Here is a 23122-nt window from a genome sequence, read left to right on the forward strand (position 1 = left end):
ATCCTAGAGTGTGATTAAGGGCTCTAATCAACACGATTAAAAATACAAAAGGGTTTGAGTATATCATCGGTACTGACATCCTGGAGGGTGATTAAGAGGTCTAATCAACACACTTTAAAATACAAAAGGGTTTGAGTATTGATGAGGAAGTGAGAGGTTGAGTGTCTCAGGTATTTGAAATACAAAAGAGTTGAATTTACAATTAGGAAAGTCTGGTATGTTGGTGAGAAGGTGGGAGGTTGGGTAAAATACAAAGAAGTTAAAATTACAATTACATTGATTAATGTATAATATGAAAAAAAGATATTCAGAAATGTTTGTGAATCTCCAATTTACAGACACTGGAAAATGCACAGCCATTATATGTGTGTCTACATAGGCTACCTATTTTGCAAACATTTTCATTTACAGCCTTCATGGTGTATTTTTTTGTTATTATTATTTTTTGTATAGGCTATTTTGAATTGCATGTTTTATTTCTTCTGAATGGATAGAAAATACATTATCTATGTGCACTAGCCTACTTATATTCATGTGTGGTTTGACTTGGGCATTGTGAAGACTTAAACCTGATCTTTGTTATGCGTGCTTGTGTTCAATAAACATTGAGATACTTGCATATTTTTGAGTGTGCTGCGCTTTTCTTTTTCTTTTTCTTTTTTTCCCCCAGCATTGAACCAAAGAAACTAAAACCGTAGATAAAACACAGCAAGCAGACCGTCCTGGTGCAAATACTAAAACCGTCTTTGACTGCACCAAACGGAACATTTCTGCCCGGAACTATAGTCACTAGACGTTGTATCTGTCGAGCAGTTCAAAGACTGTGCAACCACGAGGGTGTAAACCATAGAGGTGTAAACAAACCGTGCGAGCTGCAGTTAGCTATTTTTTGTACGTTTTCTACGTTTGTTTCTTTTTTTTTAAACCGAAGTGTGTGAGTTTAATGCCGCTGTTGCTGTCCAGATGGAGATTTTAGGAAGCACGTTTGACGACTCTGTGTTTTCAGAGGCCAGAGACCGAGTGTGTGTGTCTGTGTCGTCATACAACGCTAAACTGTGTGAACCAGAGGTTTGTGTTTTTCTCTCCGTCTCTTTTCTACGTCATGTTAATATTAGTTAGGCTACTTCTTTTCACTAAATTGTCCTAAGATATTACACAGTATTAATATCCTAAAAACAGGAACAAATCTAACTGGGTGTGTCAGCTGCTTTCATTGACAAAAAAGACAACACACATGGTCAGCTACGTCAAACTGAGTGAGGCTGCAGGTGAAGACTGTTCCCTCAGGTCATATTATTTACATCTCCTCTCTGTATTTTATCACTTTGTGAATTTCCCCAATGAAGCTGCTCACGGTACAAGAAGAAGAAACAACAGGTTCGAGAGATAACACACACCACTAACACACTCTGTACTGCTCACTAGTCCAGAGGTGGACAAACCTTTTGGCTCAGGGGCATCAAAGTTTCTGATCTTTGCTATAATTTGGACAATTCTGTATCAATATTTGACGGGCTGGATTAAAAAGACCAATTTGCCACATATGCCTGCACCAGTCTCAGTTTAAACTGTGCGTAGATCTGGGGCAACAATTACAGAGTTGGCTACAGGGACAATAAACATCTATTGTTTTTACAGCCAAGGATACTAAAACTTAGAGATCTAATTGAATATCAAACAGCACAAATCATGTTCAAAGCAAAAAAAAAAAAAAATCAATTACAGGAAGTGAAGGAAAATATAATTTAAGGGGATTGTTTTAACTTCACAAAAGCAAATTAAGAACTATCAGTAAAAGATTGTGTGTGTCTATTATGTGGTGTGTGAAACTATGGAACAGTCCAAACGACAAATTAAAGCAATGTCGAACACGGAGCAGTTCAAAACCAAGGTCAAAACCATGACTCTTGAGAGTTATAGGGAAGAGGGTGTTTAAACAATAAGTACTACTTACTTTTAAATTTTTTTTTATTTACCTTCTTTTTTCCCCTAACACAAACAATGTAGCCTAATGAAGGACAATAAGGAAGTGGGACAAGTAATCTATTCATGATTTGTGGAAAAGGGCTGATATTCAATAAGCACGTATGATTATGTGTTTGTGTCCAATTTTTGTTCTTCAACTTATTTACAGATGAAGAAACAAATTGAAATTGTGCCTTATTTTGTTTTACATGTTCAAAATAAGAAAAACATAATAATATTTTATTTTCTAAAAAAAAATAAAAGTTTTTCTTTTAGTTTTGGCTAAATTGACTTGTCAAATTATCACTCGGAGAACCATCCTGTTTTGTCTCTAACATGACGCACAGCTACAGTCAGCTCCAGTTGTTTTATGATACCAATACTTAATGAAGCAGCAGACTCATCTTCATCTTCTCTCCTCCTGCTGTTTCTCTCCACAGTGGTTTTGTGAGAGCGTTGTCCTCGACACAGACGATCCTTTGGAGAAGCAGAAAGTTTACAAGTTCAGAGGTGACCTTGCTTTGAGACGGGGCAACTATCAGGTAAGTCTAAATAGATCTCATTGGTTCACCAGTATTAGAGACAGACTACCACCACTGATACCGACCGGTCAGAGAGAGTCGTCAGTGTTGTGTCGTCACTGCTCTGCTTTTTCTTACTATCACTTGCCATGTTTTTAGAGTCTGATATGTATTATAATTAGCACAAGACATTTTTGGAGGAAACAGCACAGGAAACCCTCTGTGACCCACATCACATTTAAACTCGAACGGGATTAAATTGTTGTGATATAAAGTTGTGATTGTGGAAAGTTAGATTTTCATGTTTTCTATGAAGGAGATCTAGTTGCTAAATACGGTAAATACTGTTCGTTGTTGTTTTACCTGTTCTAACAACACAGGACCAGGAAGCAAATATATCACAGCACAGTCTTCCAAAGAAGTGTAATATTAAACTTGCATTTGCATTTAGTAATGGATGTCAGCCAATCAGAAGAAAGGCTTAGAGGCCAACTCACTCTGAGGGAGGACATATAATATTATAAAACAATATTGAGTATGCTATTGGAACTATATATATATATATATATTCCTATGGTATGGATATCAAAAGTGTACAGTATATGTCATTTAGTCTAATCATAATAAAGTAGTTTATTTCCAGCACATGCTAACGTCTCTCTATTAACTGTCAACTTTGAGGTGTTAAAGACCTTGTTGTGTTTCTTCTACACAGAAAGCCCTGGACGCATACAGCTGCTGTCTGGAGTGGATCGCTGACAACAACTTGACCATCAGACGAGATGTACTGGAGGCGATGGCCCGATGCTGCACCAAACTGGGGCAGAGGGACAGGGCGCTGGAGTTGGCCGACTCACTGGTATGACATGAAAGTCAGCTCATCAAAACTCAAATGTTTGTTTTTTTCTTTTGGAGTCAGCCTTTATTTTCTCATTTACCCTATTAAGTCAGCTCACTCAGTTAATCAGGACTGTTTGATACACCAGACTCCACATTTGCTTATTGTCACTCAGCACTGCAGCTGCTGTGTGGTGCAGCTGTCACATGAATTGTGGATGTTGGCTTCCCAGCAGCACGTGAACTCACCACCCCGGACGGCTTGAAACATTAACATGACTGTGATAATTGAAGTTGAGCAGATGGTCTCTTTGATGGTTAACTTATCTGAAGGAGCTAGTTGAATTTCAAAGCCAACTAAAGAGTCAGTAAGACATCTTAAAGTCTCGGGCTCGGAGAACAGTCTAATTAGTTAACTAACTGGTTATTTCTCCATCATCTCTTCACAGAGCAAAGACGCCTCTAACACCTGTCACCTGATCAGCCTCCTCCTGCTGAAGGTCAGCATGAACATTACACTCACCCTGATACAAACACATCTCCACCTTTGTGCCCATTCACCATTTATTCTATGAAAATGTAACAACACCATTATGTTGTTACCTGAGGTAAAATCTTTAATTACAGGTCAACATCTACCACCATTTTGGAGCTGTGGGACCGGAGATGTCATCTCTCCAGCAGCTTTGCAGCCTGCTGCCCTTCAACCCCTGGCACTGGTTCAGCCTGGGCCAGATGTGTTTGCAGCTGCTGGACAACAGCAGACCCACAGGTATGCTGAATGTTTGTATTGTTGTGTATATTTGCTATTGTCTTTTAACCTATCTTTTCTCCCTCACAGCCCCCTCTCCCCCCCCCATCAAGAAGCTTATGCCTCTTGTCAGGCCATCATTGTAAATAAGAACATGTTCTTAATTGATTTCGCCTGGTTAAATAAAGGTTAAATAAATAAAATAAAAAAGGTAGACTTGACTTCAGCCGCCATCTCATTTACCTCCCATATAACTTCTGTTTTTTGTTGTTGTTTTTTAACTACAGATTTGAATGAATGGTCTAGCTCTCGTAGATACAAATGTTGATTGATGATCTGTCATCTGTTTTCACCTGTACCAGGATCCAGTTGTGACTCAGCTGAAGAGCAGAAGGTCGGAGAGATTGAGGAGCAGCAGGAAGAGGCAGCAGAGCTCGATGACGACAGAATCCGACTCAAAGCTTGCACCTCCTTCATCAGGACAAGGTACTGTACAGCATGTGGCTGTAAATACTACAGTACCGGTCAAAAGTTTGGACACAACTTCTCTTTAAATGGTCTCTCTGTATTTGTATTACTTTCTACAGTGTAGATTCATACTTAAGACATCAAAACTATGAAGGAACACACATGGGGTTATATAGTAAACAGAAAAGTGTTAATTAACACATACGGTAAGTCTGATCACCTGCAGGGTTCCTACAGCTTAAGCCAAGTTAAATTTAAGACTTTTTTAAAGCCACTTGAAATTAAATAAAGACCAACTTCATAATAAACACAAATGCAGAAAAAAAAAAAAAAAACACCACATCAATTACATAGGGTTTAGGGACAATTTTACCCACTTTCCTATGTGATCCAAGGTAAAGTGACTGCTACATGAACATTGGATTGTGTCTCTTTCCAGCTGTCCTTTCAAAATAAATGCATAAAAAGTCAAAAAAACAAACAAACACTGACTCGGGAGTTGGTGACGGCCGCCACTAACTTCTCTATGTCGGAATGTTACCAATTATTTTGAGATTTGAGACTAATTACAACCATAAAATACCACTTACCATGTGTTAACATTTTTAAGACTTTTGAAAAATTGATTTAAGACATTTTAATGCCAATTAAGGCCTTGTTTTTAGATTAATGAATTCAATGCCTTTTAAGACTTTTTAAGGATCCGTAAGAACCCTGACCTGACCTAAACCCAATTAAGATGGTTTAGGATGAGTTGGACCACAGAGTGAAGGCAAAACAGCCAGCAAGTGCTCAGCACCGCTCTGGGAACTCCTTCAAGATGGTTGGAAAACCGTTCCAGGTGACGACCTCATGAAGCTGATGACAGAATCAAAAGTGTACAAAAAGCTGTCATCAAAGCAAAAGGTGGCTACTTCAAAAAATCTAAAATATATTCTTTATTTAACACTTTTTTTGTGTGTTACACAATTTCACATGTGTTTTTTTTTTTATAGTTTAATGTCTTCAGTTTGAATCTACAATAGAACGTAATGAAAATAAAGAAAAAACATTGAATGACAAGGTGTGTCCAAACTTTTGACTGGTACAGTAGTGTGTATACACTAAAATATCAACCATTGTACTGTAATGATAAGAAACATTGTAATGGTTAATCATCACTGTGGAGAGAGCAGCTGGCCCCGAAGTAAAACATCAGCTCAATCACAAGGTTTTGTCGTCTGTGTGCGTTTTGCCTCCGCAGACTCCTGCTGAGAATCCTCCGGCAGCAGCAGTCCTCCTTCGTGCTGCAGCGCAGTGAAAGCTGCCTTCAGGCCTCAGACGAGGCTCTGCAGAGGCTAAATCCCAAGGAATCAACGCTTCAGGCTCTGACCGAGGTGAGCACATGATGATCCTCGTTGTGGCTGCACATGCTGTGTCAGGACCTGAACCGTGCAGGCAGTTCAGGGTCAGTTCAGGTGAGATAGCTCAGCTTTTCTCTCTGTGTGTCATCTCCCAGGTGATGTCAGAGGACCTGATCCCAGAGAAGATGAGGGAGGACTACCAGGACGGGGAGAGTCTGGCCAGTGTGTACATGCAGAACTTCACGGAGCGCTGGTGGAACAAGATCTTACAGACTGAAGGTTTAGAGACTGACACAAAGACCTGATGTCGACTTTTCACAGAGAAGACGTCAGACAGGAAGGTCGGCCCAGTCATTGTGTCGACCACAGAGTCAATGCAGTGAAAACCTCCAACTCCAAGTGCACATTTATGTCTGCTGAGCTTTACTAGAATAAGTCCATGTACTTCTGGAGGTCAAAGGTTAACTTTTAATGCTGTAAATCTCAAAACAATACTCACAGATATGCATTACACTGTTAAGATGTAAATGAATAATTTGTGTTCATCTCTCAATGTAAGCAAAGCACACAGTGAATGTAGTCATAGTTCAAACAGCCCACACATACACAGATCCATGAATGTTTCATCCACTTCCTAAAGTGTGAAATATTATGACCAGGAAACAAAGTTGTTTTTGAATGTTCTGCCAAACATGTAACTTTTTGCCTTACTTACATATCATCAAACACAAACATGCTGTGTTTATGCTTGTTTTGTTTATTTTCAACAGTGGAAATACGCAAATCATTTTCACAGCCTACAGAGACGCAATACATGAATAAAAAAAAGTCTCGTCACACCTGTTGTACTGTTTCCACTTCACTGCCTGATTACTGCTCCCATCGCAGGACGCTGACGTGTCATTGTGTTGTTTTGTGCCAACGCCCGGACTATCTCCAACCAACCTGAGCAGAATGCTAATATAATATAATATAATAATAACCTAAATAACTGTTAACACCCTTGGTGGTGTGCAGAGAGCACTCCACTTTCACCCCGAGTACACAATAACAAATAATAACATAACACATTACAGACCTTGAAGGTTTAAAGGTATCTCTCTCTGGCTATCTTATCAATTAAAGGCATAAAAGCCCCCAAAAATACAAAAAAAAAAAAAAAAAATAGATCAGCAAATATTTGTTGATGAAACCAGTGGTTCTCAAAGTGCGGTCCTTGAGAAAAATTACATTTTTTACTGGCAATTTCTCTAAAATTCTTCCAAAAATTCACACCATTGGCCCTAATTTGAACGTACATTGACTAAAAAAGTAAAGTTATTCAGTCCCGGAACCAATATTTGTGTATTTTCAACATTTTGTCCAGTGGAGGGGGGGTCTGTGGTCTAATTTGCGTCAGTTTAGGTCTTTGATGTAAAAAAAAGGTTCAGAACCACTGGACTAAACTACTCACAGGTCTAGTGGGTGTATGAATATGAATGTACCTGCCTCCTGCGTGTTTCTGTCAGGTCTTGGTTATGTTCGGCCTGCTGCTCCTTTGAACCCTCCTGTGTGTCTGTCGTTCGAGCTGTTGCTCCTTTCCAACGTGGCGTTCATGTTGCCGTGCGCTGTCCTCCAGCCCGCCGGCCCGCCCGTCCTCTGCCTCCCCCAGCAGGTCGCGTCGAAGGAGTTGGTCCGGACCACCAGCCTGGACCTTGCGGCGTGACTCTGGAGCATCCAGTTCAGCATGGGAGGGGGTCTGGGTTGCTGGGAGGCTCTCAGCGCTGGGTGGAACAGCTCAGAGTCCGTCTGGAGCTGAGGCCCCATTGTGGCCGCAGCCGCCGCAGCCTCTGAGGCCGGGAACGAGTGATGCCTCTGGAGCTGATGCCTCCTGGTTTCAAAGGCGGAGGAGATGTTGTGTTGGAGCCCGGATGTCTGTCCTCGTGACTGACTCAAAAGAAACTGAAGCCCTGCTATTGCTTGTTGCTGTGACGTGAGAGGAGACAGAAATATGGAGTTATCAGATTGAAACTCCACCTTGGGTAAGTAGTTCCACTGTACGTTGAGACCTGCAGCGACGCCTGAGGGCTGAGTCGGTCTGTTTCTGCTCCTCTGCTGTGGGACGAGTCCGTCGGCACCAGGACGGTCGTAATCGAGGTCTGAGTCCTTCTTCCCGGTGGACTGGAGACAGGCGGTCCGATGTTGTTCATGTGTGGGGTTTGACTTGTGAATCGTCGCCCTCTCTTCAGGCGTAGCGGTGGCGACGGTGAGACCGGCAGGCTGAGGCTGATGGTACGATGAGACGTGGGTCTGAGCCAGAGTTTTAGAAAGACTGATCTGATTCTTCTCCGCCTGTGTTTTTGCATCACGTTGCGCAGAGACACCGATCAGTGCAGGCTTGGGCTTTTCCACAGACTCACTCTGGAGCAGCAGAGAGGGTTTTGTGTGTGTTTGTGTACCTGTACCTGTGTGTCTGTGGTCTGGGTCCTGTGGACTGGTTGAAACCAGCTGTTTCGCTTTAGTCTGAGACTTTTGAGCATCTTCAATCCAAGCCCAGCAGCTATCTGTTTTGGTCAGACTTGATTCCAATTTACTGCAGCCTGAGGTTTCGTTTTGATCGGCACGCGATGATGTGATGTGAGGAGCGGGCGTGTGAGGCCCAGCAATGAAAGTGACAAAGCCGGGGACTGGTGTGGAGCTGGAGTAGAGCCTGTGGAACTCCTGATGGAAAGGTGTGACGGCACTGCCCTTTACAAGAACAGCAAGACCTCGATGCACCTGCCAGGACAGCCAGGAGAAACTAAGGCGACCACACACGCACACAAACACACAGAGAACATCAAATAAGAGAGGTGGCACTGTTCAGACATGCAAATACCCACTGTGAATTTGTGTCCAACATATAAACACTGTCTATGTGTACGTGTGTGTGTGTGTGTGTGTGTGTGTTTACCTGAACGAGCCGGTCAGCACTTCAGTCCAGTCAGCGATGATGAAACTCTCAGCTATCTGACCCGTCAACTTCCTGCCAGTTTTGGCACAGTAGGTCTGACCGTCCACGCTGCGCACTGACAGTTTCTGTACACACACACACACACACACACACACACACACACACACACACACACACACACACACACACACACACACACACACACACACACACACACACACACACACACACACACACACACACACACACACACACACACACACACGAGGCAGCAATTACCCTGCATGTATCGTTTATTAACTTTTTACTTGTGCAAGCAGAAACAATTACCCCGCTGACAGTGATTGTGTGATAGTTTAGTTTGTTAAATGAGTTCAGTTATTTTTGTATAAATATCTGGAGGTACGGTGGCCTTTTGAGGTCAAAGCATTGTGACTTGAGAAAAGCCCATGCAAATACACAAACACGTTGTAAATTAAATTTTCCAGTGACACATTTGGACTCCAAACTGTATTATGTGTCAAAACTTGTTTGGTTTCAGGCTGTATATGTATATATATATGTATATGTAAGTCCAGCAGAATGACATCAGTCACTTTGGTCACAGGTTGGACTCCAGGCTCAGGCTCTTTGATCAGTGACTCAGCACTACGCTGAAATTAAGTGCACAGTCTCACTTCACTTCACTGGCTTCCTGTTAGGTACAGGATTGATTTGAATAATCTGACTTTATTAAGTTGGTCTTGGATGTTCCTCGATCACTCTTAAAAACTAGAGGAGATCGAGCCTTTGCAGTCACGGCTCCCACTCTGTGAAACTCATTACCGTTGACTGTATGGACCTTGAATAGCCTCTCCACTTTTAAATCAGTGCTTAAGACTCATTTGTTCACCTTGGCCTCTGGCTGAGTACAGCCACCTCTAGTGGGTCTTTTATCTTTGTTATATTTCACTTTTTTTTCTTATTTTAACTGTAAAGCACTTTGGTTGGCAGTTGGCTGTTTTAAATGTGTTATGTATAAATAAAGCTGACATTGACATTGACACAGTGGCCAAGGTGTCTTCCATACAAAAACTGTCTGGTAGTGTTTACATCGGACAGGCAGCCACAGACAGCTGTGAACTGCTGCAGGAGTGAAGCTGTGGTTGTTTGTGGCTTCGATACAAGGTTGTGTGGTGTGGATTGATGGTTTTCGCCAGCATTTTTTTTTATGTAAGGAGTTTATGCCATTGCTGGATCATTTCTTTGTACTGTAATTAGAGAACCAGAGAGCCGCGCAGGCAGAAGGGTCGGTGTTGGAGAGACGGAGATGAAAAGACTCACGGGGAAGTTTTGACTGGTGAGTTTGAGGTCCTGCCACATGGTGACAAACAGGTTCAGGTTGAGATGATCCACCAGCAGGTGGACGGACACATTCCTCTTCCTGCTGGCCTCCAGGAGATCACAGAGCAGCTCCACGTCACTGAAGCTGTCCATCACTATGGCCAGGGCCTACACACACACACACACACATACACATACACATACACATACACACACACACACACACACACACACACACACACACACACACACACACACACACACACACACACACACACACACACACACACACACACACACACACACACACACACACACACACACACACACACACACAGAGTCGTACCAGTTAGTTAAGATGTCAGTCATCTTAGCAAAAACCTGCAGAGAACTAATATTGACATTTTTCATATTCTCTCTCGTGTACAGACATGTCATGTTCGTTTTTGCTTGCACACACACATATGGAGACAAACAAACCACTCCTCTCTCTCTCTTTCTCACACACAAGCTCTACCGTGTGAGCCTTCCTGATGAACTCTCTGACCAGGTCTTTCATGCTGACTGCTCTGCTCTCTGACTGGAAATAAAGCTCGACACTGGGTTCGCCCAGCGCAGGATCAGTCCACTCCACATCTGGAAAGGGACAGAACCAAAGTCAGAGAGCAGCAAATAGGAACAAAAAAGAAAATAAATAATGATTTTCTGTTTCTGCCCCTCAAACATTTACCTTCGACGCTGCCGTGGTCACATCCTGCCACTGTGGCATCACTGTCGGTGGAGACTGCAGGACAGTGTGTGGCAGACCTGGAACCAGCTGACATGCTAAATAAATCTTTGTAACCGTCACCACCATCATCATCATAATAATCTGCACCAGGATCAGCTGTGTGAGCAAACAAACACATTTTTATTCATTTATTTTTTTTAGATCCAGTGAATCTTGTGTTTTCAAACACAACAGTGAGGAAGGAGCAATAACAATGTTATGTAAAAAAAAACAAACATGTACAACCTGTGTTGCCATCTCTCCCGTTTTCCAGGATGTAGTTCATTTCCAGCTCGGACAGAAAGTCCACTTCACCCTCTACGTCTAACGCCTCCTGGTATCCCTCAGCGCCCCGGCTGAGCAGCCCGTCTACAGCCAATCGGGCGCTCTCGTTGTGGCTCAGGTCCAACGCGGGTCTGACGGTCGTCAAGTCAGGGTAAGAAGAGGAAGAAGGGATGCGGAGGTCTTGAACGCGTCGCCTGACCTTCCCTTGAGGTTTGGCCCCTCTGTACCACAGCACGGACATACTGCTGGCATCCATGGCCCCTCACTGATCAACGCTCCGCACAGACAGATGTGGCAGCTGTGCATGACTCTGGGAGCCCGAAGTATAGAGCGTTAGCTGTGTTTCTCTTGACATCTGTGAAACAAATCCTGGCTGAGACAGAGAGGTTAGAGAGAGAAGTTAAAGAGAAAATGGAAGGCACGCCCCAGCTCAGGGCGAGATGGTTTTATTATAAGTAATGAGACGTGACAGGTAAGAAGAAGTGAGAGCTATCAGATGGTGATGCTCCCTGCCAGAAGAGCACAGGGAAGAATGTCTATGCATGGAAAGAAGAAAAATATTGGTAAATGTGTGGCAACATGTGTCAGAGAGAAGAGATGGCTGAGGGAAATTTGGCCTCAAATCAAGACATATCCCAATATTTCTATTAAAAGCCAAGTGGGTGTTTCTGTGTTGATTAAACAGGTAAAAACAAAAGACAGAATAAAGGAAAATAAAATCCCTAGCAGAGCTTGAGACTGAGTGATTTAGAGTTGGTGAACACAGATAAAGGATGGGTGAAGGAATATAGAAGAATGAATGACAGGAATGGCGATGGCTGTCTCTTCGGCTCATGTCAAAATATCACCTGAGTGTTAAATGGAGCAGAAGCTGACAGACCAACAGACACACCCAGCCAGAGAGCGAGCAGCACCGACTCTAATGAAAGGATGATTACAATGACCTAAACTGTAAAGCCTGTGCAGCGTTTGTCAGAAATAACTTCCCACATACACACATGCAAATAACATACCCATTCATTGTCATGGTATATAAACCATTATTTGAATGTGATGAATGGATGGTACAGGATTTTGGAGGGATACATTACAAACATCATACATCACTCCATTGTTGTTCACTAACAACAGACAAATGCTATTAGAGGTAACAATGAGACAGAGTTGAGTCAAGTTTTTTTAAAACATTTTATCGACCTCAGGTTTTAAATAAGACACATCATAAAACATTCATTAAAAAATAAAAATACAAAAAAGGAGCTCCAGCACTGTGTTGAGCTGATATAACTATATACACTGTAAATCTCTGCTTGAATCAATGTTTCTGTCACTCTAGCTTGCCTCATCTGAGAATATGTTCTTCTGACACTGTGAAGGTGGGAGAGCAGTCTGTGGTCACTGGGAGACAGAGGACGGCGTCAGGACAGATTGTGAGGAGGCAGAGTTGCCCTCTCTGGCTCTGGATGCCAGCTTCTGTCGCAGCTCTCTGATTTCCTTGAGCAGTTCTCTCTCGCTGCTGTCGAGCTGAGCGCGGCCGCGGTCCAGAGAGACTGAGAATGAAAAGAGAAAGAAGCACAGACTTGAATTGAGATGTTGCAGGAACAAAATGTACACAGATCACCTTTGACTTTGTGCCAGATTTGAGGAAGTTACCTCCAGGCATCGTCTATGAAATAACACTCTCTGCGGCAGACGATAACAATTAGATCACAATCTTACCAAACAACGCAACAATAATTTGCATTTGTTTCATGACTCCACTGTGGCATCTGCTGTACACACAGTGTACTTACAGGTGGTGGAGGTGCTCTCTGAGGGGGAGCTGCTGTTCAGACACACCATGTTGGTTCCTGTCGACCTCAGCGTGGTGGCGGCGGTGTGTGGACGTCCTCTGATCAAGCCCGGTGGTGGTGACCTGGCCATCGTTTGTCTCTGGTCATCTGACACAAATCAAACACTGTAAACACTGATGCTTCAAGCTTTTACCAGACACAAGTGTGTGTGTGTGTGTGTGTGTGTGTGTGGTAATACCTGTGACAGCTGAAGACCAGGCCTGTCGCTGCTCCTGTAACTGGGCTCTGCTGTTCATCACTTCATCCCACTGCAAATTAAATCAAGTTCTTATAATCTAACGGAATAACAGAATCCCATAATTTGTCTTCAGTGATAATTCATGAGCCTAATTCACAAGTTTCTGGAAACCAACACTCTAAGCACACTGAGCTAAGAAAACAACAACAACAACTAACAGCAGAGAGGATTGCATAACATATATTTTATCTTCTAAGTTTGAAGGTTTTTTTTTTCCTGATAAGTCAATATCTTATCATAGAAAAAGATCTTTGTTGAATGCATTAAATTATTGTATATTGTAATATTGCATATTGCTTCAATTGTGCATAATGATTTACAGTTCTTACAACAAATACATTTTTATTGTAAAATATGTATAGAAAAAGCATAAACGCAAAATTACACAATTATAAAGACACACACACACAGAAAAAAACAAAACATTTCCACTTCCTCTCTTCTGCATTTGGACGCATGTTTTCATCAACATCAGCAAACCAGCAAAGTTGTCGAATACCACATTATACCCCACAACAACAAATGTTGTGTTTCTTGACCTTTGACCTTTCTGTACTATAGGGACCAATGATGACAAACCATCAAGGCAGAGAGTGGCTCACACTGTAATGTTTGCTCCTCTCTGACCTGGAACGGCCACAGACTGAGTTATGAGATTTGAAAATGTGACTTCAGCTTCGACCTATGCTTGTTAGCAATTGAAAAAACAACAACTGTAAAGGCCTTAAAACCCCATTTAAAAAATGATGTCAGAGTGATTTAGTGTGCAACTAACAAGCCAATGCATCATGTTAATTCCTTGTGTTGACAAACACACTCTTGTTGTTCTCACCTTCCTTCCTGCCATATCTCTCATGGTGTCAGCCAGTCTCTCCTCCTCTGCCAGGGTTTGCCTGTGAAGCTCTGCCAGTCTCTCCCTCTTCCTCTCCTGCTCAGCGTCGACCTGCTGCAGGCGCTCCGCCACCTCTCTCTGCCAGTCTGACTCCAGGCCCAGCTGGCACGCCTCCGCCAGGGATTCCTCCAGGATCTGTGTGTGTGCGGAGAGAGAGAAAGTTAACGCATCCAGGAACGTGGGGTCACGGATACCTGCGCCAAATTCACTGCGAGGCTTTGATAGTTTCACGTGCAAAGCCACATGGGTGTGTGAGTGCAACAAGATCACAAGCCGACATGTTTCAATAAGTCGTGACACACTGGCTCCGTAGTAGAAGGTGTCACTGACCTGCACGTTTGTCTCTGTGCTGTGCAGCAGCTCTGTGTAGCTCTCCTCCTCTCTTTCAGCCTTCCTCATCCTCATCTCCACCTCTTCCTCAACCTCCCGGCCCGTGCGCTCCTGCTCCTTCAGAAGATGCTGAGGGGAGAAAACATCAACTAAAACACTTGCAGCACTGGTCAAAGCTTGTGTCTATGGATGGCCTCCTCTTTAGCTTTAGCTCCCAGAATTATGGAGTATGTTGAGTATGTAAAGTTGTTGTTTTTATTGTTAAAATCTTTTTAATTATAAGGTCATTTCTAATGCACTTTGCAACAGGCCATCATTTTTATTTATTTAGATATGCTGCTATGGATGGATTGCTGCCAAACAAAATGTAATTGTATTGTTTCACCGGTACGATATTAATAAAAGGTATCTTGAAATCTTGAAATACAAGGAGGAGGATTCGCTTTTCTTGAGCTCAGTTTCGATACAAACTGAGACACGACTGTAAACCTCAGTGGCCAATCTGTTGCTGCTGTCACACATTTTTCACGTATTTAATGTCCAGTCAGACCGCAGCGTTCATTTGTTATGCTTTATTGCGTTACAACAGCAAATGACTTTCTAGGTTGACAAGAGACGTTATTTGGGAACAAATGCAAATACAAGCCACAAAGGGGGAGGGAGGGAGGGAGGGAGGTGCAATGAATACGAGGTGTCACCTGTTCAAGTCGCCTCCTCTGAGCCTCGAGCTCCATCTGTCTGACCTCCAGGTCCTGCACCGCTGCAGCTGTTTCTCGCTCCCTCAGATCCATCTGTGGAAGGACATGCAAGATATTACATGCATCTTTATTGTAACACTGCTTGATAGTTGTTTTAAAAAAGAAAAGGGATTCCACTGAGAATAATCACATGCAGTTAAAAAACTAAAGCACTGGAGACAAACAGTGGCTGATCCACCCAAGAGAGCTGAAGCTATAGCTCCTTTGATTTATTTTAAACTGAAATGTTAACTTAACAGTTTTAAATCTAGTTGTTGATGTCGTCAACATTCCCATTAAACCTTGCTGTTTTGATTTCCTATAATGTCTTTAAGACATATGAATGTTCATATCATGAAACATCTGAATAACTAAACTGTGCTAACCTTTCTACTGATCTCCTGGTCCAGTTTTTGTATCTGTGAGGTTCTCAGGTCCTGTTGGTGTTTGAGGAAACGTCTTCTAGTTGCGTCCAGCAGCTGTAACTCCTTCACCTTCAGCTCTCTCTTCATGGCTGCCAATCTGTGGAGGATGGAGTGGTGTCAACGACCAATTTCCCTCTCATCACTTGACTGCAGACATGTCAGTGTATTGTGCTTTTACTTTGCTCTCTGCTCTGTTAGTTTTTCTTCTTCCTGTGCCAGGATATTTCTGCGCTGTTCCTCCGCCCTCTGCAGGAGCTCCTGTGTTGAAATCCATCCAAGTACTAAGAGTCAGTTCACTTCATTTCTGTGTTATGCTTGTGTTTCGTAGGCAGATAAAGTGAATAAGTCATAAACTTGAACATCAATTAAACTGATCTTTAGGTTTAAGTGAAATTTGAAAAAAGCTGCATCTACCTGTTGTGTGTAGTAGACATCGTCTTCAGCTTGACGACGCATGAAATCTGCACGATGCGCTGATAACTCCTGCCTGGTTGGATATAACATATTCACATACATGTGATGCATTTTTTCACGCCTTTCTTATTTCGATTTATTTATAATCTCACCTCTCACGGAGATACTCCATCTCCTGCAGTCGAATCTTCTCCCGCTCCCGGCTCTGATATTCCACTATGAATTCTGGGTAGTGGTTGAACACAGGGTACTGGCCTGTGGTCAGTGGAGTAAAGTCAGACAGAATAGTCCTGGGGTGGATGTCTGCAGGCGTGCTGTTCAGCATCCGGTAGGCCTCCTTTATCATGGCTCCCACATCCAGGTTGTTCCGATGATGAAAAAAATACTGAACAGAGGGAAACGGGCGAGTTGAGAGAGGAAACTGACTATCTCCTCTCAGAGGGGAGGAGCAGAAAAGGAGAAGACAGCATTTCTTACCTCAAAGTCCTGTTTCTGGGAGCAGAGCAGCAGCGGCTCGCGGCAGCAGGTGATGTACGCCACGCAGGCCATGATGAGGAATGACGGGTGGTTGGAGAAGATGTTGTCGAAGAGCCGAAGCCACTCGTCACGGGTCAACACCTCTGAGAACAAGGTCTCCAGCAGGGGCCACACGTAGAGCTGGGATAGACACAGAAAGACAGAGTATGAAGAGTGTGAACTTGAAGGGACATCCAGCGTAAGTTTAACCCCTGGTCTAACACACCGTGAGAACGAGTAGAAGTTCTACTTGGTCTCATAATGCGTTAGACCATGGGTTAAACTCACGCCGTAATATCCCTTTAAACACGGCAGAGACATATGGGCATGTGGCTCCCTGTCTGACCTCCTGTCCATCCTACTGCTCCATTTGTGTGTAGCTGTTTGTCGCTGTTACCTGTGACGTGATGCCACAGTCCACCAGGTGTTGCAGCAGCTCCTTGTCATGATGAGCCAGAACGTTCTCTGCTGCACTCAGGACGTTCAGAGGAGGGTTGGGGAAGTATTCAAACCAGTGCTGGCACCAGTTAACTGCAAAACAGCATCTCAATTGGTTAAACCCTTGCCAACATGTTTATTAAATGGATGATATATTACCACTGCATCATGGCATTCGATGGCTCAATAATCAGCAACAATGAAAACTGTAGTTTAGAATTTCAAAAGCTTCCATGTTCCTGTATTATTTTTTGTTTTAATTGTGTATACCGAGATAATTATGTGCATGATAATTACCTATGACAGTTGCCACCACCTCGAAGCAGAGCATCGGGTTGTTCTGGAAGAGCTTGACAAAGGGGAAGGCCACCAGGGGAAGGTACTCCAGCTCTCCAAAGATAGCCGCCCAGTGAGCTAAGGCAGATAAAACCCTGTGAGATGAAGGAAAGTCAGAGTCAAAATAGTGAGAAAAACTGCAACTGAAGGTTTAACTGTGTCTGTGCTTATAATAGAGTGCAGTTATATATAAGTGTGTGTGTGTATGTGAGAGGAATAGATAGTACCTCTGAAGTCCTCTCTGTAGCTTGTGACTTTTGATGGGGTACTTGTCGTGCAGAGTGAGGTAGGCTGAATGCAGGCCCTTATCAGTCAGGCTGCTGTACGCTGCATGGTTCTCTGGCAGACACAGCAGAGACCGCCACACAAACATCCTGCAACACACACACACACAGACAAATGTACGATTCAAGAGTGAGAGTGAGACAGGGTGCCGTTTAGCTCAGTGGGTAGAGCAGGTACCCCATGTGCTGAGGCCAAAGTCCTCTCTGCAGCCAGCCTTGGTTCAAATCCCACATCAGGTGGCTCTTGCTCTGTTAATTAAAGAGGAACTATGCAAGTCCAGTTGCTTTTCCTCTGTTTTGCTAACCCTCCTCCTGGCCATATGCATTTGTTTACAATAAAGCCAGCGAGAAATCAATCAATAGGGCGGTAGATAGCGTTATATATCATATACGATGTTACAACATGTATATTTGTGTAGTTTAATCTGTCATAAACAAGAGATTACGGTTTGCGGGGCACGTTTGTGTTGCGTTGTGCAGAGACGAGAGCTGGGACACCGAGGTGGCAGCACTGGTCTTGCAAAGTTGGTTTTCCAAGAGACGCAATAAGTGACACGCACGTGGAAGACAGAGAGCCTCCATTCTCCCTCGTAACAAGTTAAGTCATTTATTAAACCATCACAATTACTAAAAATGTTGCATAGTTAAGCTTCAAATCCTGCATAGTTCCTCTTTAAAGGCAAATAGCCCCAGAAATAGACTTAAAAAAAAAAGTAAGACAATACAGACTCACCAGGTAATTGCATTTACCTGTATTTAGCAGGATATTCTCCAAAGGCCTTCAGTAGACCCACCAGCCTCTTCTTATTCAGACCAGCTGGAAGTTCATTCTGTTCAAAGATCAGAACAATCACTACATCAAGTCAGGGGCAGAGAGAGGCTTTGTGCATTTAAATTTGAAATATGAAAAGAAAAAACACCTCAAAAGAAACAACAAATGTTAAGAGAAAGCTGATGTTTGAACACTAGTGTGAGTGTATCTGTATTTGTTTACCTCTTTATCATCTGCTGTAGACACAGCAGGGGGTCTAAGTATCTTCACCTGTCTCCTGCCCGAGCTCATCCCTGGCTTATGACGCTCCGACCTGACCTTGACCTTTAGGTTCGACAATTCCTGATTAGCGTCACTATCTGAGACTACTGCCACCTGGGAGGGAGGAGGCTGTGTGAGAGAGCCAGAGGAAGAAACAGACAAACACAATCAGTCAACTTTAAGCACCAATACATCGATAATGACAACAAATCTGAAAAAATCTTGGTGATCACCTTGTTTAACTCCTGTGTGAGACTCTGGACACTGTAGATGTTGATGCTGCCATTATCCATGATGGCCACAACATGTCTGCCGTTGGGGCTGACCACCACTCCGGTGATGGCGTCGTCATGGGAACCGATGTGGAAAAGCAGCTTGCAGGTGTGAATGTTGATGAAGCGCAGCACGCCGTCCTGGCTCAACACACCCAGTGTCTACTCAGCCATGACCAAACATCACACACACACACACACACACACACACACACACACACACACACACACACACACACACACACACACACACACACACACACACACACACACACACACACACACACACACACACACACACACACACACACACACACACACACACACACACACACACACAATGTGGAAAAGAGATAGCATGATAAACACATACAGATTGGGCAGTGAGACAGACCACAGGCTCATAATCGTGACTCAGAAGATGAGGGAGAAGCAGATGTTGCAGTGACGTTGTGTGTGTGTGTGTGTCGGTGTGTGTGTGTGTGTGTGTGTGTGTGTGTACCTGGCTGGCTCCTCCGTCAAAACTGTCCGGCAGAAACTCCAGCTGTCTGACGGTTCGGACTTGAGTGGGCATCTGAATCACCCGGAGCAGCTGTTTGCTGTCCAGACACCACAGGTGAAGGAGGTTGGAGCGTCCACCTGCTGCAAGTCTCTTACCGTCACTGTCAACACAAGTCACATCTATCACCGACCAATGAATCCTTCTCCATCCTTGGTTACTTCTGTTGTGCTCATGAGGTAGAGTGTTATGCATTCATAGTGAAGCTACATACAGTAATCAGTGAGCTAGTTAAAAAGGAGAATTCCGGCCATTTTTGAACGGTCGGAGATATTTTGGACATTACCACTGCACTGCTCGACCGTTTATTTTTGTAAAGAAATCATCACATCAAGGAAAAAGTGTTAATTTCTGTGGCGGGGAGAGCAGGCGCTCTGCGATCGAATAGTAATGTCTTTCCAGGATGTTTCAGAGTTAGGCTATCTGAGGTGAGTGATTACATGCAAAAACACAAAGTTTATACTGTTTATACTGTACACTATATGAGTTCAGTGGTGTGTCATAAGGATTCGAGTCATGTACCATAGATATTTGATTGTTTGATTGTCGATTTAGGGGTCCAAAATGGCCAGAATTCTCCTTTAATGGTAGTGATGATAATGGGTTGCTGCTGAATAAATAATAAAATAAAATGTTTTATAAATGCGTTTTTATGCAAGCCAAAGACAAATTTCTTCCTTTGCTTGCACAGGTAGACAATAAAGTATTTCTATTCTATTCTATGTGAGAGACGCACCGTGTGACAGCAAAGGCCTTGTAGGAGATTTTGGGTCCGCAGTCGGGAACAGGGAGCTGGTATTTACAGAACAGCGTGTCACTCTCCCAAGCAAAGATGGAGTCATCACTAAAACAGCTGAGGATGGTGTTGCTGAGAGGAAGGAAAAACACCTGCAACACAGACAACAGTGAACCATTAACATGACAACAACAAGATGAAAGATCAACTGTTCTTGTTTGACAAAATAAAACACATTCACAAATGCTCAAATTACATGAATTAGTCAAACTACTATATCAGAGATGTTGTGTTGACTTGTGCTGTGTCTGCGTGTTTACCCTCTGTATGCCAACAGACTGCCTTATGTTCAGCTTCCTCTTCCTCTGGAAGCTGTCCAGGTCCCAGAGCTGAGCTGTGTCTGAGGACGTGCTGATGGCGTAGCGGCCCGAGCTGTGGACAGAGATGGATGAGACTGCTCCTTCGTGACCACGCATCCAGCTGACCAGCTGCTTTGTGTCTGTGCAAAGAAACAAAAGGCAAATAGAAGTAAATGTGTTTATTTATTGTTATTTGTGGGGATGCATGGTACACAGAAGTGGATGTTACAAGTCTTTTATGTGCATGTGTACATCCTACCCTTGTCAAAGCACTTGATGGTGTTGTCAGTCAGGGCAACAAGGAACTCTGTGGTCCTGCGGAGGGTGAAAGCCAGAGCGGTGCAGGCCTGTCCAGTCTTCTGCACCAGACGAAATCTGCCCCAAGACAGAAGAAATAAAAAAAAAAGACATCAGATAAATATGAAAGCATGCACAAATGTACCTGGCTACTTTGAGGAACTCTGCTGCAAAATTGAAGTAAGACCATTTATGTTTAGATCATCGTCAAGTCCATACAAGCTGATGTATCCAGGTATTTTTATTTTTAAACACATTGAGGGGAGACAGGTAAATAAAAGGGTGGTTATGCCGAACCATATATATGAAAAACATGGCAGAAACAACAACAATAATAAACTGTGGACACATTGCAATACCCAAGTTGCGAAGCTTTGCAAAGCAAATCGTGGTAAACAAACATGTTGGGACCTTTGAGCAGCATCAATCACCTGTTTCTGCTGATGTCAAACACATAGATGTTGCCATGGTGATCCCCAGCCAGGAAGGAATCTCCCGTGGTGTCAAAGGTCACGTGGAGGAAACGCACCGTCTTGGCGTGCTGAACAGTGCGGACCACCGTCACCAACACACTGAGGAAATGTAAACACAGACAACACTGACATTAGACTCTCAACTTGTCTCAGTAACTCATGGCTGCTCTCTCGTATTGAAGAAGAAGTTAAGCAGCATATTTAACAACATGTGGAACTTTAACAATCTTTTAAGGACTACTGATGAATTATTCAAAGAGTTATTTAAGTTTGAGAGGTCTATACTTACATAGATTTTGATTCATTAAATAGATAGATAGATTTTTATTTTATTTTAATGTTTAACAGGGACAATTCATACAACATTGCCACAGAAAATGGGAAAATGTGATGCATATAAGATGTCTAGCTTCAGCTAATTTGCAGTCTTTGTCCCCAGGCAGGCTTAGGAATAGAATAAAATATACTGAATACAATAAATGCAATGATACAAATACAGTGGATAATACGGTGAATAGGTACCATGAATAAATAAACACAGTTGCAGTTGTACATTTCAGATTGAAACACCAGTTAAATTGAGCATTAAACATTAGTAAAGTGCTGTATTGACAATAACTTGTGAGAAATTAATGTTCACATTTCTGCTGCTGCTTGAGCCAATGTTTAACTTTCACACTAAACCTCTTTAGTTTAGAATAGATAGATAGATAGATAGATAGATAGATAGATAGATAGATAGATAGATAGATAGATAGATAGATAGATAGAAGTGCAACAAGTGTGTGCAAGTGTAACTGAACAAATGACACAACAGTCATCAGCTGATTTTAGCTTTTGTGAATTAGGCACATTATACAATATAGTGCAGGCCCAGGTAGGTCTGTCAGCATCAGGTACTAACTAACTAACTAACTAACTAACTAGCAGGACTCAGGAGACTAACTCGACCATCACAGACCTACCCTTTGCCTGGGGTCGGTTTTCGATGCCAGACTTTCCCCTCTTCTTTATTCCCGATGTCCGTCACCTCCATTTTAAACAAGTCTGTGGAAACTCGGTCCACACATTAAAAAAACAAACAAACAAACAGAGACTTTCCACCTCAGTTGGTTAAACTTCGTGTTACCGACCCATCTCACAGACACACACCAGGCTAACGGGGCTAGCCGCCGCCTGTCTGTATCTCTGTTCAGGCGGTGCGAACAGCGCGAAATTTGAAACGGCAACTCTCACTGTGTTTAGGCTTAAATTACAACAGGAGAAGCCTTAAAGGATATCAATACATACTGAACAATATTCAGCGTTAAAAATAATACTCGAAACACGTTCAAGGCGCTTCCTTCAACCCACAGTATCTGTTTTCTTTCTTTTTTTTTTCTCTCGATGTTTTGAGTTCGGTTGTTTCGTCGCCTGGCGTAATACGTCACAGGTAAACAGAGGAGTGCATCATGGGAAACGTAGTTTAAAAAAAAAAAGTTCACTGAAGCTAAAGTTGTGATGACCTGAAAACACAGACTCACACACAAGGAATTTGGCAATTATTTAAGAAGTTAGCGATTAAACTAAGGGCCCTATTCAAATGTATATACAATATCTAAACGTTACAGTTTTATTTGTCTTGTTAAAAAAACAAAAAAAACTACTACAACTTCTGGAAAAGGGGAACTGGCAAAATAAATGAAAATTTGTCCCTGGCTTAACTCCATATAAAAAGTACATTTAACATCTAGGCT

The 23122-nt window shown here is 42.8% G+C and overlaps 3 protein-coding genes across 3 annotated transcripts in view; 1 reads left to right on the top strand and 2 right to left on the bottom strand.

Moving 5' to 3' along the window:
• The window catches only part of mrpl32 (mitochondrial ribosomal protein L32), a 133402-nt gene that overhangs the window by 66325 nt on the left and 43955 nt on the right, over window positions 1-23122 (bottom strand). The gene's annotated exons all lie outside the window — the stretch shown is intronic.
• cUnh8orf76 (chromosome Un C8orf76 homolog) lies at window positions 843-6695 on the top strand. The gene is made up of 8 exons (XM_083989028.1): window positions 843-1068; window positions 2406-2507; window positions 3202-3345; window positions 3773-3823; window positions 3951-4095; window positions 4437-4560; window positions 5786-5918; window positions 6041-6695. The coding sequence occupies exons 1-8, from the start codon at window positions 964-966 to the stop codon at window positions 6188-6190; spliced, it is 954 nt and encodes a 317-aa protein (XP_083845154.1). The 5' UTR covers window positions 843-963; the 3' UTR covers window positions 6191-6695.
• On the bottom strand, window positions 12400-22787 carry tbc1d31 (TBC1 domain family, member 31). Its single transcript, XM_083990158.1, has 23 exons — window positions 22352-22787; window positions 21345-21485; window positions 20876-20991; window positions 20578-20756; window positions 20258-20409; window positions 19465-19624; window positions 18924-19124; window positions 18652-18819; window positions 18408-18487; window positions 17601-17747; window positions 17335-17468; window positions 16997-17130; window positions 16561-16740; window positions 16236-16468; window positions 16084-16156; window positions 15848-15927; window positions 15631-15766; window positions 15206-15298; window positions 14508-14636; window positions 14118-14312; window positions 13226-13295; window positions 12988-13134; window positions 12400-12744 (listed from the first exon to the last, which is right to left on the bottom strand). The coding sequence occupies exons 1-23, from the start codon at window positions 22420-22422 to the stop codon at window positions 12590-12592; spliced, it is 3174 nt and encodes a 1057-aa protein (XP_083846284.1). The 5' UTR covers window positions 22423-22787; the 3' UTR covers window positions 12400-12589.

This window comes from Trachurus trachurus (genome assembly GCF_905171665.1).
Source record: "Trachurus trachurus genome assembly, chromosome: 16".
NCBI classification, from domain to species: Eukaryota; Metazoa; Chordata; class Actinopteri; order Carangiformes; family Carangidae; genus Trachurus; species Trachurus trachurus.